The sequence below is a fragment of the Scomber japonicus genome, chromosome 20 (assembly GCF_027409825.1).
Source record: "Scomber japonicus isolate fScoJap1 chromosome 20, fScoJap1.pri, whole genome shotgun sequence".
NCBI classification, from domain to species: domain Eukaryota; kingdom Metazoa; phylum Chordata; class Actinopteri; order Scombriformes; family Scombridae; genus Scomber; species Scomber japonicus.
This window is the reverse complement of record NC_070597.1, coordinates 1,288,692-1,304,605: the sequence shown is the minus strand read 5'-3', so window position 1 is coordinate 1,304,605 and position 15,914 is coordinate 1,288,692. Positions and strand designations below refer to the sequence as shown.

Here is a 15,914-nt window from a genome sequence, read left to right as displayed (position 1 = left end):
AAAAACATGATTAAGTAAAATGTATTAATTGTAAAATAATGCAGACCAGCAGCAGTGTTTGTTTTTTTGTTAGTTTCTTTATTTAGACAAGATTATCAATCATGAAACATCACAATTTATCAAAGCAGTTTCCTTTTGTGATCTAATAACCCTCCAGAATACCCACAATTCTCTCTGCTCTCACATCACAGATTAGTTCTGATTTCAAACTCTGATTCAGTTTCACATGTTTTCATTTCCAGGTCAATTATGGAGACAAATATTTTTTTATGTCCAAAGAATGCAAAATAACTCTATACAAATAGTGTCTGGATATTTCTTTTTTTTTCCTGGTATAAAAATAAGTTCTAAGTGCTTCACACACTTTAATACTGTCTCTGCTTCGGCATGTTCACAGCTCAGGTGTCGGCGTGCGTCGTCAGTCGTAAAACTCCAGAAACATTTAAAGAAATAAAAATAAGAATCAAGTCGGACTGAACGATCTGTGCTGCTGCTGTTTGTTTGTCGTCTTTATCATCAGAAAGCAGACGATGTCACAGTCACACGGCTCATACTCATCGCCACCACCAGCAGATCATTACTGTTTATCTCACTGAAATGCAAACCGAGAAATCCCACAAGAGTCGACAGATAAAAAATAATCGTTAATTCCTTTTTTCTAAACAAAAAAGCTGAAAATTTAATGGTTTCGATCAAACTAAGACACTCACTGTTTTATGGACCAAAAGAATCAATTAAGATATGAATCAATGCAGAAAATAATGGTCAGTTGCAACCTTAATTTCCACTTTTGTCACTTTGATGTTAATTCATTTATAAAACAGGATGGTTTCAACGAGTTGACAAATTCTTATTTTCACTTTTATGTGTGATTTTTTTTTTCTTCTGCATTTTATTCTTATCAATCTTTTCTGTTTGGGAGCTTTAGTCATCGATTCTGCAAAAAGATGAGCAGAGCTGAAAAAGAAACAAAAATGTGAATGTGTGACCTCGTATGAAGATCAAGTGGTAAAATACTAAAAGTCAAAACTTGCACAGAGCACCTTTGACCAAGCGTTGAAGGGAATATTAACGTTAGTGTAGCTGAAGATGGAACGAGGCTAGTTGTACGATCTTTGTGAACAGAAAACGGAGAAGCAGGACCAACAACACGTGATGTGAACATGAAAAGAATACTGAAACACGAAAAAGAAAGATCAACCAAAAGGGAAACTTTCTTGAGGCTCACAGGTAGTCAAAATAAAGCTGACTGGGCATTTTCTCAATCTAAAAAAACAAAAATTAATATTCACATTTTTCAGAACTAAAAGATTTTCTCCAAACGTCTTTTCCTGATATATTATGACATTTAAATTTTGATTCCTCATAAACAATCTACAGATTATTTTCATGCTCACCAGACTGTCAGGAGACGCAGAGTGGTGCAAAACCAAACTCTGCTTTTCCAACATTGACAGACTTTCAAAAGAACTACAAATCCAGGATATCTTATTGATATTAATGCAGAATTATGAATCAAAAACATTAAACTTAACTAAATTTACTTTCTGAATATTGTAAACATAATACTAAAGACATGCAAACAAACTAAAAGCTGCTAAAACAAACAAACCAAAAACATATTAACTGATTAAAATTGATTCAAACCAAGCCAGCTACTTAATCAATCACAGAACGATCACAGATATGTGGCAGAGGCAGATACTCTGAAGGAAAGGAAAGGTGAGAGATGTGACAGGTGAGTGACCGACGAGTCCGAAACGTTTTCCAGCAGCGGTTTTTTAAAAGTGTTTCTCACTAGTTGAACCCTGGTGTTGTGGAAAATATCACTTTTTTGAGTCCCCATAAAAACTGCAGTTTTAGTTGGAGAGCTCTCACCATGTGACCAGCAGCATAAAGGAGCATTCTCACTATTCTGCTTCTGTTCCTTTGTAGAAATATTTAAATTTAATATTGGAACCAGTTTTGCTTTGGAATTGAAAACGTTCCTCTTAATTATTGTTGCCTCACTGATTTAAATGTAAAAGGGGCAAAATAAAAGCAGAATAATGAGAATGCAGTTTAGCTGCAAGCGTTTTTGCCTCTTTGGGAACCGCTGTTCTAAAAAACGCCGTATCCGTCGCTGTGGCGTGTCGTCACGGCAAATGCAGGGTAGCCCTCGTAGGTGGTGTAGGCGGTGAGGTCCTGACCCAGAGATACAGCCTGCTTCAGCTGGGAGGCGACCGCTGACGACGCCGGGCTAGCCAGAGTGAAACCTGAGAGAAAAAAAACACTTTCATTTAAAAGTCCTAATCTTGTAAAAGCTGCAGGGAGTTGTAGAGAAGCAGCATGAAGGAGGATTCACACTATTCTACTTCTCTTTTTACAGAAATAATGATAAAGTTCAATGAATGGAAGCCACATGCTAACACCTCAAGCTTTTACTAAGCTCTGAAAAGATCAAATGTGTGCTTTTCACAACAGCATGAAGCTTCCACACCGATCCAGTCACTAAATGGAGAGCTAAATGACACAGTACAGTTTTACAGTATACTCAGTAATCTGGTGAGTGAACCATCAGAACCAGATTGTGGTGTTCTTCAGGGATCCACTCTTGGTCCGTTGATTTGTTAGTATGAATCAAATGAGTTTTTCCTGATCTGACAACTCTTATGGTTTATGTTTAACTGCTTGGTTAAAGCTGCATTGCTAACTTGGCTAACATGTTAGCAGACACAGAGCAACACAGTCATCCTGTTAGTGTGGTGTTTGACTTTTAATAATAATGTTGAATGAAACCAGTGGCTGGCTGGAAGGAAGGAAAGTTATCTAAAAATGAATGGGTGGTTTAGAAAATGATCAGCAGGAATTGATATCAATACTAAAACCCTAAAACATTAGAAATCCACCAGTCTTTATAAGTGGATGTAACTTTGTATTAGTTCCTGCATGCAGAGTGAGCGTCAGGTGAGAGTCTGTTAGTGCTTTGTGGAGTGAAGAGTTAGTTGGCTTTGGGTACGGACCTTCACATACCTGGGAAGGCTACTGAAGCCACAGCGGCAGCAGTAGCGCAGGCGGCATCAGCGGCGCCCTCTGTCTGCAGGCCGAGAGTCTGTAGCGTGTGCTCGGCTGCGTGGACCTTGGCCTCTTCTACAGCTGCACACAGCTTAGTAGGCGTGAAGGGATGACTGCAGAGACAGAGAGAGGATGATACATTCAATTTATATCGATTTTAGACAAGTTTGGAGCGTGTAAAGCCAACAGGCCATATACAGTGGTAGTTTTAGTAGGAGTTGAGGGAAGAGGAGAGGTGGTAGCAGTAGTTGTATTATCAGTATAGAGAGAAGGAGTAGCAGTCGTGGTAGGAGCAGTCACATAAATAGCACCAGTACTGGAGGAGAAGGGGTAATTGTAGGGGTACAGTGAGATGGTAGCAGTTTGTAGTCGTATCAATCAATCAATGAGTAACGGGACAGAAGTAGCAGTTTGAGCTGTAATATAAATACTGATAACAGGAGGAATCGGAGCACTGGCATTAGTATTAAGAGGAGCAGGAGTAGTATCAGAGGTCATTCTTACACGTTGGGGTATTGAGTAGCTAGAGCCGGTATGGTGATCTTGTAGAGGAACAGCTGTCTCTGGTCCGGACTGATGGCAGAGTGGAGCTGATAGACCGGCTGACCCCAGTTATTCTTCTGACACAACTCCTCCAGAACCTGACAGAAAGTGAGACTCGTGTTCAGTCTCTCAGGTTCATCATTTCTGTTAGCTCGGGATCCATTTTTGGTCATTTCAGAATTTTATGGCAACACACATTAAAGGATAAGTCTGGTTCATTACAGCGTAGGTCTTATTTTGGTAGTGATGTCAATAAAAACAAGTGCGATGGGTCACAAAACTGAAATTACAACTATCTATCTCAGTCAGGGTTACAGCAGGTTTAAGTAAACTAATGTCGTCCATACATTCCTTTCCACAGTCAGCTCTTTCACCTCTTCTTGGGAGATCTTGAGACATTCCTAGGCAGGGTAGGATAACTACTCCTTCTAGGGCCAGGAATACCTCCACAGGGACACACCATGATCAGATGTTGAACCACCTCAACCAGTGGTTCAACTCTGAGCTTCTTCTAGATAGCTAAGTGTCCTGTCTCACCTAAGTAGTTGAATTGTTGTTTTTTCTGCTGCTTGCTATGATTCATTTAGACAGATCTGAACACATCAATCACACTCAGACCACACCAAAGGCACAGACACCGTTTATAGGATGTGGCCTTGGTCCGATCTCCCTACGAGCTCAATACTTTGTCCACCGCTGCTCATTCCCAACCAGAATGGAGCAGTCCACCATTTTCTGGCGGAGTAGCATGATCTTAGAGTTGGAGGTGCTGACTCTCAAACAGTAGAAACACATCATCGACAAAAATGAGAAACAATACAATCCTGAGGCCAACAAACATGGAAGAACCCTGGTGGAGGTCAGTATGGACATGGTCATAAGTTAATTAGATTAATGCAATTTCATTTTTTTAATCGCATTTTAATGTTGCAAGCCTTTTTGTCCCTTCTACTCCCCCGTAGACGGCTCCTCTAGCTGTAGCGCTATGCTTTGAAGTGGCCTCCTGCAGTAAACCTACCGCGCTGATGGAAAGTAAGAGAGCTACTGGACTTTGGAACGGCTTGTTTAACTTTAAAACACTTCCAGACGCTTCAGTTGACAAGTCAAAAGTAAAATGCAACCTGTGTCAAACGAAGTTTAACTACCACCGGAGTACGTGGAGTTTGAGTTAGCACCTCCACGCTAAACACCCAGGTGCAGCCAAGCCAGCCTCAGCTCCACCAAAGGACCGTTTTGGAGTGTGGGAGTCGCAGCAGAGCCGTGATTGATTCCCAGTTAAGACACTCTGGTAAGAAATGCTTTACATTATGGGCTTAAAACTGCCTTCAAATGGAAAATAACAGGATTTTAAACATGCAATTCAAAATGTGATTAATCGCGATTAACTATGGAAATTCTGCGATTAATCTCGATTTAAAAAATTTATCGTTTGACAACCCTAGTTAATACTGGACCATGTCTCCAGATCTCAGCAAGAACATTGGTGATGTTACTGATGGACAAAAACTACAAAAATAATTCCAGTTGAGTTGATGAACCAGACTTAGCCATCAAAGTCGTGTCCTGTTACCTGTGGTGCCGGTTTGATAGCGGCAGCCTTCATGCTCATGGCAGCAGGGTTCATGGGTGTCAGCTCCATACCCGGCAGCAAGTCGTACAGCTTCTCCTCCGCTTGCTTGTCCGCCTTCAGACCATAGGAGGCACCGCCGCTGGCTCCTCGGCCAACGGCTCCGCCCCCGGCAGCGTAGGCCAGGTAGCCCCGCCCACCCAGCCCCCGCACCCCCGCAGCCCCTACAGGTACAGTCATGTAAATTTCTACAGGAGACCGAAAAGGCAGTGAAATCAATCAAATCACCGGAAATCAACCGATAAGAAGAATCACAAAGTCAAGACAATTATTCAGCCAGGTGTGTGAGTAGGTACAGTGGTAACCATGGTAACGGATCTCGAGCTCGGTCATGGTAACAGTACACCTATCCTGCCGAAGCCTCATCATTGCTCATAGGATTATTTCTCTCAATGATTCACCAGCTTTATATCATTCTTACAGGATTTTATACTTAATTAACAATAAAGTTTCTCTTTTGATTCAGTGGATCTTTTTTGATTCCTGGTAAGCAACAACATTCAGACATCTGTACATCATTCTGTATATTTGGGTGATTCGTCACAGTTCGGGTGAACTTGTATAATTGGTGAATTGACCGTTTGCAAAGCCAGTTGCTGTTGCTACACTTCTGAATCTTTCTGTTCTCATTCAGCACAAACACACTTTACATTTATCGTCAACATTCATAATACGTTTTGAAGGATTTGGTTCTTGATTTCAGACTAAAGCAGCTTCTCATTTGCAACCGTCGGTTTTGCTGGAATGACAATCGCAGGTAGCAGTTAGCAGCTAGCTAGCTAATCAAGCTACTGATATTTCCATAAGGTTGTTAATAATTCCTTCTTCCAGCTGACTTGTTTTAACATGAGAACCGTATAAAAGAGTCTTAACCCTCCTGTCGTCTGTTTTGACTGTTCCTTCCTTCCTTCTTTTCTTCCTCTATCCCCCTTTCTTCCTCCCTTCCTTCCTTGACTCGAGGACAGCAGGAGGGTTAAACATGTTTGAGGCTGATCTAGTATAACAGTGTATCGTTATGATGGCTTTCCAAAGGGTCAATTCACCATCGTAAATCTGATCATGTAGAAACGCCATCGCTGTCCTATGAAAACCACCTCCGATGGAAATATTTAGTTTTCATTTGAAACAAGAATTGAACCAGAAATTTCTCAAACATGAGGATTTGGAGATATTTGGTTTTCAAATGACAGCTGACAGAGAGCTCAGAATCACACAGGAGAAAACGGTTTGGTTTATTTTGGTTGTTTTTAGTTTAAAGTAGGGCTGTCAGCGTTAACGCGTTAATCGCGATCATATTAATGCAATCCATAACAGGTTAATTTTTTAATGGCATTTTAATATTGCAAGGCTTTTTGTCCCTTCTACTCCCCCGTAGACGGCTCCTCTAGCTGTAGCGCTATGCTTTGAAGTGGCCTCCTGCAGTAAACCTACCACGCTGATGGAAAGTAAGAGAGCTACTGGACTTTTGAACGGCTTGTTTAACTTTAAAACACTTCCAGACGCTTCAGTTGACAAGTCAAAAGTAAAATGCAACCTGTGTCAAACGGAGTTTAACTACCACCGGAGTACGTGGAGTTTGAGTTAGCACCTCCACGCTAAACACCCAGGTGCAGCCAAGCCAGCCTCAGCTCCACCAAAGGACCATTTTGGAGTGTGGGAGTCGCAGCAGAGCCGTGATTGATTCCCAGTTAAGACACTCTGGTAAGAAATGCTTTACATTATGGGCTTAAAACTGCCTTCAAATGGAAAATAACAGGATTTTAAACGTGCAATTCAAAACGTGATTAATCGCGATTAACTATCGAAATTCTGCGATTAATCTCGATTAAAAAAATGAATCGTTTGACAGCCCTAATTTAAAGTTAAAGGGTAAAGGGTATGGAAAGAGCAAACAGACAAGATGTTTCCAGATGTTTCAGTCATGAATTAGTTTCTCTGTGTGAATGCGAGCTCTCCTTTCCTCATTACTTCCATCATCCAGTCAGCGGGGAAAGATTCGTATTAAGTTGGTGACGTAAGCAGAGTGCGTCCGTCCCTTCCTCACCTCTGACCGACGGCGTCCGGATCAGACCTCGACCTCCAACGTGAGCTTTGGCCGGCGGGAAGCGGAACTGACCCGGTATGGCAGCGTAAGCCTGCGGGGCGTAAAACACGGGAGCACCGAGATACGCTGCCGACGGGTCGTACATCTACAGGAGGGAAGAGAGAGAGGGAGAGAGAGAGAGAGAGAGAGAGACACAGAGAGAGATAGAGAGAAAGAGAGAGACAGAGAGAGAGACAGAGAGAGAGAGAGAGAGAGACAGAGAGAGAGAGAGAGAGAGATAGAGAGAGAGAGAGATAGGGAGAGAGCGGTTAGAGTCATCTCTGCTGCGTCTCATGAGTAAAGCTTTGTACATTAGTTAAACATCTTTAACCCTCCTGTTGTCCTCAAGTCAAGGAAGGAAGGGAGGAAAGGAGGGAGGGAGGAAGGAAGGGAGGAAGGGAGGAAGATGGAAGGAAAGGAGGGAGGGAGGAAGGAAGGAAGGAAGAAGGAAGGAAGGAAGGAATGAAGGGAGGGAGGAAGGGAGGGAGGGAGGGAGAGAGGGAGGAAGGGAGGAAGGAAGGAAGACAAAAATCTTTCGTTGTGTTTTAAGAACTAAAAATGCGACATAATTATTTGATATTCACACTTTAGTTTAAACTATGACTAAAACAATGCTTCCTTAAATCCATGTTGATGATTTCCACCTTAATAACCCCTGCTGGCTCCTCCAGGGTGCCTGATGTGAGCCGTGGTGCGTTCAGGATCCTACCTGTCCCAGTGATATGAGCCGTGGTGCGTTCATGATCCTACCTGTCCCAGTGATATGAGCCGTGGTGCGTTCATGATCCTACCTGTCCCAGTGTGTAGGCAGTGAGCCGTGGTGCGTTCAGGGTCCTACCTGTCCCAGTGTGTAGGCAGTGAGCCGTGGTGCGTTCAGGGTCCTACCTATCCCAGTGTGTAGGCAGTGAGCCGTGGTGCATTCAGGGTCCTACCTGTCCCAGTGATATGAGCCATGGTGCGTTCAGGGTCCTACCTGTCCCAGTGTGTAGGCAGCGTAGTCGGGCTGCAGCACGGAGCTTCCTCGTCCTCCCGTCCCTCTGGTGTAACGGACGTAACTGTCTTTGTCCACCGGTTTGGCGAGCGTCACCTCGATGGGAGAGCCGTCCAGCACCTGCAGCGAGGGGAACACGTTACGTCAGAGACATTATAATAAGAGGAGACATATCACTGAAAAAATCGCCCATTGAAATGCATGCTGGGAAACTACGTAACGCCAAGATGGCCGCTGTTTGCACATGTCCCGCCTCTTCTGGTCATTTTGCTGGTCCTACGCGGTCACGTTTTTTGCGACACTTGGAAGTCATTTTCAACAGAGACATTTTAAAACACATGATCAGCAGTTTACATTGTGTACATATATTTTGTAATGCTTTATCCAAAATGGTGGCATGATCTGGGAAAGTTGACTGTCAAACCCTTTCAGCGATTATAGTTTGATTTTCATCGTGATTTCAAAACATGTGTTTTTTATGTCCCTTAGACCTCGGGACATGGAGATACAGCTCTCTCCCTATTCATTTAGATAGCCGGTTGGTCTTCCTATGGCCAAATAGCTGCCTGGAGGCGTGGCCAATTTTGCCGCCGAGTGAGACGACTTGCCTTAGAAGGACTTTGGTTACGCTCTCTGGTCCCCATGGTGGGGGGGTCTAAAATGACCCGAGAGATATTTGCATGAAAACACACGATACTGGTTAGTAGATCGGCTCACTGTTGGTTTGGATTCAAGTTTTTCCTGCTAAGCTTTGTTTCTAATGATAAAAACCATTAATGAGATGAATGAATAAATAAAGGTGTGCTGGTGTTTGGAGTCACAGCTGTTGACCCCTGACCCCTGACCTGTGACCCGTGACCGTGACCCCTGACCCCTGACCTTTCCGTTGAGAGCGTTCATGGCGTTGACGGCGTCTTCTCTCTGAGTGAAATGGACGAAGGCGTAGTCTCTGATCTTCTTCACTCGCTCCACCGCACCTGCAACAGGAAACGCTTCGGTCAGCTGTGTGTGTGTGTAGCTCTGTGTGTGTGTGTGTGTGTGTGTGTAGCTGTGTGTGTGTATGTGTGTGTGTGTGAGTGTGTGTGTGTGTGTGTGTGTGTGTGTGTGTGTGTGTGTGTGTAGCTGTGTGTGTGTGTAGCTGTGTGTGTAGCTGTGTGTGTGTGTGTAGCTGTGTGTTACCTGGCTTGAGGTTGTTGAACTCCTTCTCGATGGTCTCCTCCGTGGTCTGCAGCATCAGGTTCCTGACGTACAGGATCTTGACGGTTGCCATGGTATCCTCGTCCACCTCCACCTCCGGCTCGGCCCAGTCCACAGCGATGGCGTGACCCCATAGCTGGATACGACCTGAGGGACACAACAGCTGGGTTTTAGTGTGTTGTTACCATGGAGATGCTGCCTTCAAGGTCCAGACAAACATGAGGCCCGTGGGCCAGAACCAGCCCGCTGAGGGATCCAATCCGGCCCACTGTCCGTGCTTCCTTCCTTCCTTCCTTCCTTCCTTCTGTCCTTCTTCCCTTTCTTTCCCCTTTCCTTCCTTCCTTCCTTCCTTCCTTCCTTCCTTCCTTCCTCCCTCCCTTTCTTCCATCTGTCCTTCCTTCCTTCCTCCCTGCCTTCTTTCCTTTCCTTCCTCCCTTGACTCGAACACAACAGGAGGGTTAACTGACTGTTCATGTACTGAAATCATTATGGTGAGTTTTGTGTTCTGTTTGGCTCCATCTGGTGGCAGCTGTGTGTAGCAGGATTCAGGAGGAAGTGACCTCACAGTGAACATTGGGGTAACAGGAAGTGACCTCACAATGAACGCTGGGGTAACAGGAAGTGAGCAGCAGAGTGCAGCTTCATCTGTGAGTTATGATCTGTTTACTGTTATATTAACCCTTAAACAGGCAAGAGCGGAAAATGAGATGTAAGAAAATCATAATGTGATGTCACTAGTTATGTCATTTGCACCTAAAGTAAAACATTTCCTTCATATTTTTAATATATTTTGGATTTTATGAGTTGTGTCTCCACCAGGATGCTTTGTCCTTATTAAGGTATAAAATGGTCATAATGGTAAAAACACTTAAATGTGTTATTTAACATAGTAAAGTGATACATTCTGCTCATTAATATCACATTTTTATCATTTCTATCAAAGTATAAACCTACAACAAGCTTCAATTCTACCAATTAAAGGCTCATATACAATTAAACAACCACCTTAACCAAACATGCTCCTTAAAGAGTCTCCTGGCTGCCTGTTTAAGGGTTAACTATTGTATATGTTTGGATAATTAGTTTATTGGTGACTCTGTTAGAGGTTCTACTTTTAAGCAACTGTTAACATTGTTTTATATTATCCTGATGTAGTAGTGCTGATATTCACTTATAAGGGCTCATTGTTTTGTATTTGTGTTTTTTCACAGTTTTATAAAACATGTAAAGATATTTCTTCGTTTAGGTCCAGAATACATGAATGACATGTTAGTAGAATATAAACCCAGTAGAGCTCTGAGATCTACTGACTCAGGTCAGATAGTTGAGCCCAGAGCTCTGAGATCTACTGACTCAGGTCAGATAGTTGAGCCCAGAGCTCTGAGATCTACTGACTCAGGTCAGATAGTTGAGCCCAGAGCTCTGAGATCTACTGACTCAGGTCAGATAGTTGAGCCCAGAGTTCAAACTAAACATGATGAAGCAGCTTTTACACAACTGGAACAAACTAGCAGCAGAACTGAAATCATTTTAAAATCCAGGTTAAAAACATTTCTCTTCTCCTGAGCTTATGATTGAGCTCTTTTAAAGCACTTTACATTTTAATCTTTCATTTGCACTCTATGTCCTTTTAATGATTTCAAAGCTAATCATTATAATTTAAATAAAAATATATATAAAAATATATATATATAAATTAACAACATCAAAAAACAAACTTACTTTTAAAATGCTTAATAAATAGAAATGAAGTAATTGGAAACAAAACCAAACTGGAGCAGGAAGGAACTCTGCTGCTTGTGTTGATGTGCATCAGAGAAAACATAAAATAAGACCAGGTCTGCATTTAAAAACAGATTTTACCCAAAGAATCATCATGACTCAGCATCTACTGTTTGATCAGTCTGTTACACTAAAGCTGTCTCTGAGCCGCAGCGCTGCCTTATCCTGTTTATCAGTTCTCTGATTCACAGTAAAAACTCTTTATCGTGTCTTCATCGTGTCCTTATCGTGTCGTCCTGTCATATAGACTTTATCTTATCATCACAGCTCTTCCTCCATTGGTCCCTGGCCCAGTGACACAGGCTGCTGATTGGCTGCTGATAATGCAGTCACATCAATCAGAAAGAGACTTTGACTTTTTTTATGATGTTGTGTTTAGTTTTACGACATGTTGGTACTTTGACTGCTTTAAAATAACCATCGTAACCATCGTAACTGTCATCATCATCATCATCATCATCAGAGCTCCACAGGAAACATTAGAGTCAATCTGTCAGATGAAAACCACCAAACATAAACTCTTACTGCTGCATTCAAGGACTAGGGCTGTCAGCGTTAATTTTTTAAATCTCATTTTAATGTTGCAAACCTTTTTGTCCCTTCTACTCCCCCGTAGACGGCTCCTCTAGCTGTAGCGCTATGCTTTGAAGTGGCCTCCTGCAGTAAACCTACCGCGCTGATGGAAAGTAAGAGAGCTACTGGACTTTTGAACGGCTTGTTTAACTTTAAAACACTTCCAGACGCTTCAGTTGACAAGTCAAAAGTAAAATGCAACCTGTGTCAAACGGAGTGTAACTACCACCGGAGTACGTGGAGTTTGAGTTAGCACCTCCACGCTAAACACCCAGGTGCAGCCAAGCCAGCCTCAGCTCCACCAAAGGACCATTTTGGAGTGTGGGAGTCGCAGCAGAGCCGTGATTGATTCCCAGTTAAGACACTCTGGTAAGAAATGCTTTACATTATGGGCTTAAAACTGCCTTCAAATGGAAAATAACAGGATTTTAAACACGCAATTCAAAACGCCATTAATCGTGATTAACTATGGAAATCCTGCGATTAATCTCGATTAAAAAAATAATTGTTTGACAGCCCTATTAATACATACTCATTGTTTGCCTTCTGAGTGTCCTGGCTTGACTTCTCTAAACAGTATTACTACTAGAATACTACTAAAGCTGAGTATGTTCGTTCTCTACCTGGCAGCAGTTTGCGGCGAGCCATGGCGGCTGCTCGGTGGCTCTCATACTCCACAAAAGCGAAGCCTCGGTTCTTGGACTTGTCAGCGGCGCTCGGATACACGATGACGTCCATGACTCCATCGGTGACCTTCCTCATCTCAGTCAGGATCTCCTCGCGCTTCTTGGTTTTGGGAATCCCGCCAACAAACAGACGGCAGTTGTCGACGCTGGCACAAACTCCGAGCAGGCGGCCGTTCCTGCAGAAGAAGAGAAGCACAGGAATGAAATAACTCACTACTGAATTAACCCTCCTGTTGTCCTCGAGTCAAGGAAGGAAGGAAAGGAGGGAGGAAGGAAGAAAGGGAGGAAAGGACAGATGGAAGGAAGGCAGAAAGGAAGGAAGGAAGGAAGGAAGGAAGGAAAGGAGGGAGGAAGGAGGGATGGGAAGGAAGGAAAGGAGGGAAGGAAAGAAGGAGGAAGGAAGGAAGGGAGGAAAGGACAGATAGAATGAACGAAGAAAGGAAGGAAGGAAGGAAGGAAGAAAGGAAAAAAAAGAAAGAAAGGAAGGTTGGAAAAGAAAACAGGAAGGAAGGAAGGAAGGAAGGAAGGAAAGGAAGGAGGAAGGAAGGAAAGGAGGGAGGAAGGAAGGAAGGGAGGAAAGGACAGATGAAAGGAAGGCAGAAAGGAAGGGAGGAAGGAAGGGAGGAAAGGACAGATGGAAGGAAGAAAGGAAGGAAGGAAGGAAAGAAAGGAAGGAAAGAAGGGAGGAAGGGAGGAAAGGACAGATGGAAGGAAGGAAGAAAGGATGGAAGGAAGGAAGCAGGTCATGTCTGGTGTATATTTTGAGTTATTGTCTCAGTATGGAAGTGTAATACTGACATACAGGTTATCTGCAGCCCAGGTCATGTCTGGTGTATATTTTGTGTTATTGTCTCAGCATGGAAGTGTAATACTGACATACAGGTTATCTGCAGCCCAGGTCATGTCTGGTGTATATTTTGTGTTATTGTCTCAGTATGGAAGTGTAATACTGACATACAGGTTATTTATCGTCCAGGTCATGTCTGGTGTATATTTTGAGTTATTGTCTCAGTATGGAAGTGTAATACTGACATACAGGTTATTGAATTCTGACCTGATCTCATAGTTGTTGAGCTGCTTCATGGCTGTTTTGGCCTCCTGTTTGGTGCTGAAGGTGACGAAGGCGTAGCCCCTGTTGTTCCCGTTGAAGTCCATCATCATCCTCACCTCGTAGATTTTGCCAAACTGGAGAGAGGAAGAGAGAAGAAGAATTATTACGTGATAACTGGTGGGACAGTCTAGTGTTCATAAAGACTATGATCATATTGAAGCTTCCTGCAGGTTGCCTCTCTGCTGCTCTCTGACTCAGTTTGACCTATTTATATTAATATTAATATTATTATAACTGGAACCAGCATCAAACCAGATAAACCATTATATTGGACAAAAACCACGACCAAGAACATGGACTGTGTTTCTTGCACAAATGAAAAGTTAAAGACACAAAGTATGAAAGCAAATTACATTTCTTTATATTTGGACTTTTCTGACATTCTTTTAACGAATCACCTGTTTTCCCTCCATCTACACCATGTTTAATCTTTCTCATTTTTCTGTCAGAATAACTCACTGATAACTTTGATAGAGACAATTTAGAAAAAGATATCTGAGCACTTTTTGTTCTGCCTCAAGTTGTCAAAATGTTTATACTGAAAAAAGATCCATTCAGTATTTTCTTTAGTCTTTCTCTGATGAGTCAAAGCTTTTTCTACGAATGCTGAAATTAAATGTAATCCGTGGTTTGGCAGAATTTACAGTGTTAAGTGAATAATCTATAAATCCTCTTCATGTCTAGCTCACCTTCTCACACAGTGGCACCAGTTCATCTTCAAACAGGTCTCTGGGTAATTTGCCCACAAAGATCTCGCTGCCTCTCTCTGGCGGAGTGCCGTCCCAGTCCGGAGGAGGACCGCCGTACCGCCGCTGCCCGTTCTCCTGCAACACCACAAAAATACAAAAATATACAAAAATCAGCTAACTCAAACTAGCCAACAAGACTTAAAGATATAAACTGTCATTTAAACCATACTAGAAAACAACAGTCCTGACTTAACCCTCCTGTCGTCCTCCTGGGCCAAATTGACCCTAACTCTTTTGACTGTTCCTTCCTTCCTTCCTTCCTTCCTTCCTTCCTTCCTTCCTTCCTTCCTCTTTCTTTCTCCCTCCTCCTTCCAGTTTTCCTCCCTCCCTCCCTTCCTTCCTTCCTTTCTTCCTTCCTCCTTTCCTCCCTCCATTCCTCATTTCCTTCCCCCTTCCTTCCTTCCTTCCTTCCTCATTTCCTTACCCCTTCCTTCCTTCCTTCCTTCCTCATTTCCTTACCCCTTCCTTCCTTCCTTCCTCCCTCTTTCTTTGCTCCCTCCTCGTTCCATACTTCCTACATCCCTCCCTTCCTTCCAGTTTTCCTCCCTCCCTCCCTTCCTTCCTTCCTTCCTCCTTTCCTCCCTCCCTTCCTCATTTTCTTCCCCCCTTCCTTCCTTCCTTCCTTCTCTCCTTCATTACTTCCTCTTTTCCTCCCTCCCTCCCTCCTTACTCCTTTACTTCCTCATTCCTTCCTTGACCTGAGGACAACAGGAGGGTTAAACCAGTAAAGTCCCAGTTATGATCTGATGAAGTGACGGTTTGATCGTTTCCTCCTGAAGCTTTTAACAGTTTCCCACTATCACAACTTTCATGATTAGTATTTAATTGTTTGTGGGATTAAAAGTCACAACATTTGATCTGTACTGAGGAGAAAGAAGCAGGATGATGAACCGTGAATCATGATTCTTACAGCAGGAAACTTTCTGGGCACTTTTAGGATGTTCTCAAACATTATGTATCTTGTTCTTTAGGTATTTTAAAACCTTCATGCTTATTGAGGAACAGCAGAGTTAGACTGCCTTCATCGTCATGGTAACAATAATAATAAAGATTAGGGGATCACTGCCTCCATCGTTTGCTCCTCTGAGTGAAACCTTCTCGTTTCTGGCCGACTGACGTTACATCCTGTACTGTTTGTTTCTCTGGTGACGACAGACTCACAACCTTTTCTTTACATGTGTATAATATGAACTATAACTGTGTGTGTGTGTGTGTGTGTGTGTGTGTGTGTGTGTGTGTGTGTACCTGTCGTAGCTGGTATCCGGTGCGCTGAGTGAGCGCCTGCAGCGCCGCCTCCTTCTGCGTCCCCGCCAGTGCGTCCACGCCTGCTTTCTGATTGGATTCCATTGGGTGTGATTGACAGCGATTTATCGTAAATCAGGGAAATTAGGGGTGCTCACTGGAAACAGCAGAAACACACGGGTCAGCATACCGAACCCTAACCCAACATTTAACTCCTGTCTCTGATGAAGACAGAAAGCTTTTCTTTTCTCATCATATTATTATCATTATTATTAT

At 43.0% G+C, this 15,914-nt stretch overlaps 1 protein-coding gene across 3 annotated transcripts in view; it reads right to left on the bottom strand.

Annotated features, from left to right (window-relative positions):
- Positions 1 to 57: 57 nt before the first annotated feature.
- Positions 58 to 15,914, bottom strand: part of a1cf (apobec1 complementation factor) — a 22,390-nt gene continuing 6,533 nt past the window's right edge. The window contains exons 2-13 of one of the 3 annotated variants that reach the window (XM_053341631.1): positions 15,642 to 15,795; positions 14,337 to 14,471; positions 13,591 to 13,721; positions 12,474 to 12,712; positions 9,478 to 9,642; positions 9,178 to 9,275; positions 8,281 to 8,418; positions 7,269 to 7,413; positions 5,168 to 5,412; positions 3,559 to 3,695; positions 3,013 to 3,167; positions 58 to 2,255 (exon numbers count right to left, since the gene is read on the bottom strand). In XM_053341631.1, coding sequence (XP_053197606.1) covers positions 2,101 to 2,255; positions 3,013 to 3,167; positions 3,559 to 3,695; positions 5,168 to 5,412; positions 7,269 to 7,413; positions 8,281 to 8,418; positions 9,178 to 9,275; positions 9,478 to 9,642; positions 12,474 to 12,712; positions 13,591 to 13,721; positions 14,337 to 14,471; positions 15,642 to 15,743 — 1,845 coding nt within the window. In that variant the 5' untranslated portion in view covers positions 15,744 to 15,795 and the 3' untranslated portion in view covers positions 58 to 2,100. Of the gene's footprint in view, positions 2,256 to 3,002; positions 3,168 to 3,558; positions 3,696 to 5,167; positions 5,413 to 7,268; positions 7,414 to 8,280; positions 8,419 to 9,177; positions 9,276 to 9,477; positions 9,643 to 12,473; positions 12,713 to 13,590; positions 13,722 to 14,336; positions 14,472 to 15,641; positions 15,796 to 15,914 lie in introns of all 3 variants that reach the window. The other 2 variants (XM_053341632.1, XM_053341633.1) reach the window with 2 other exon arrangements.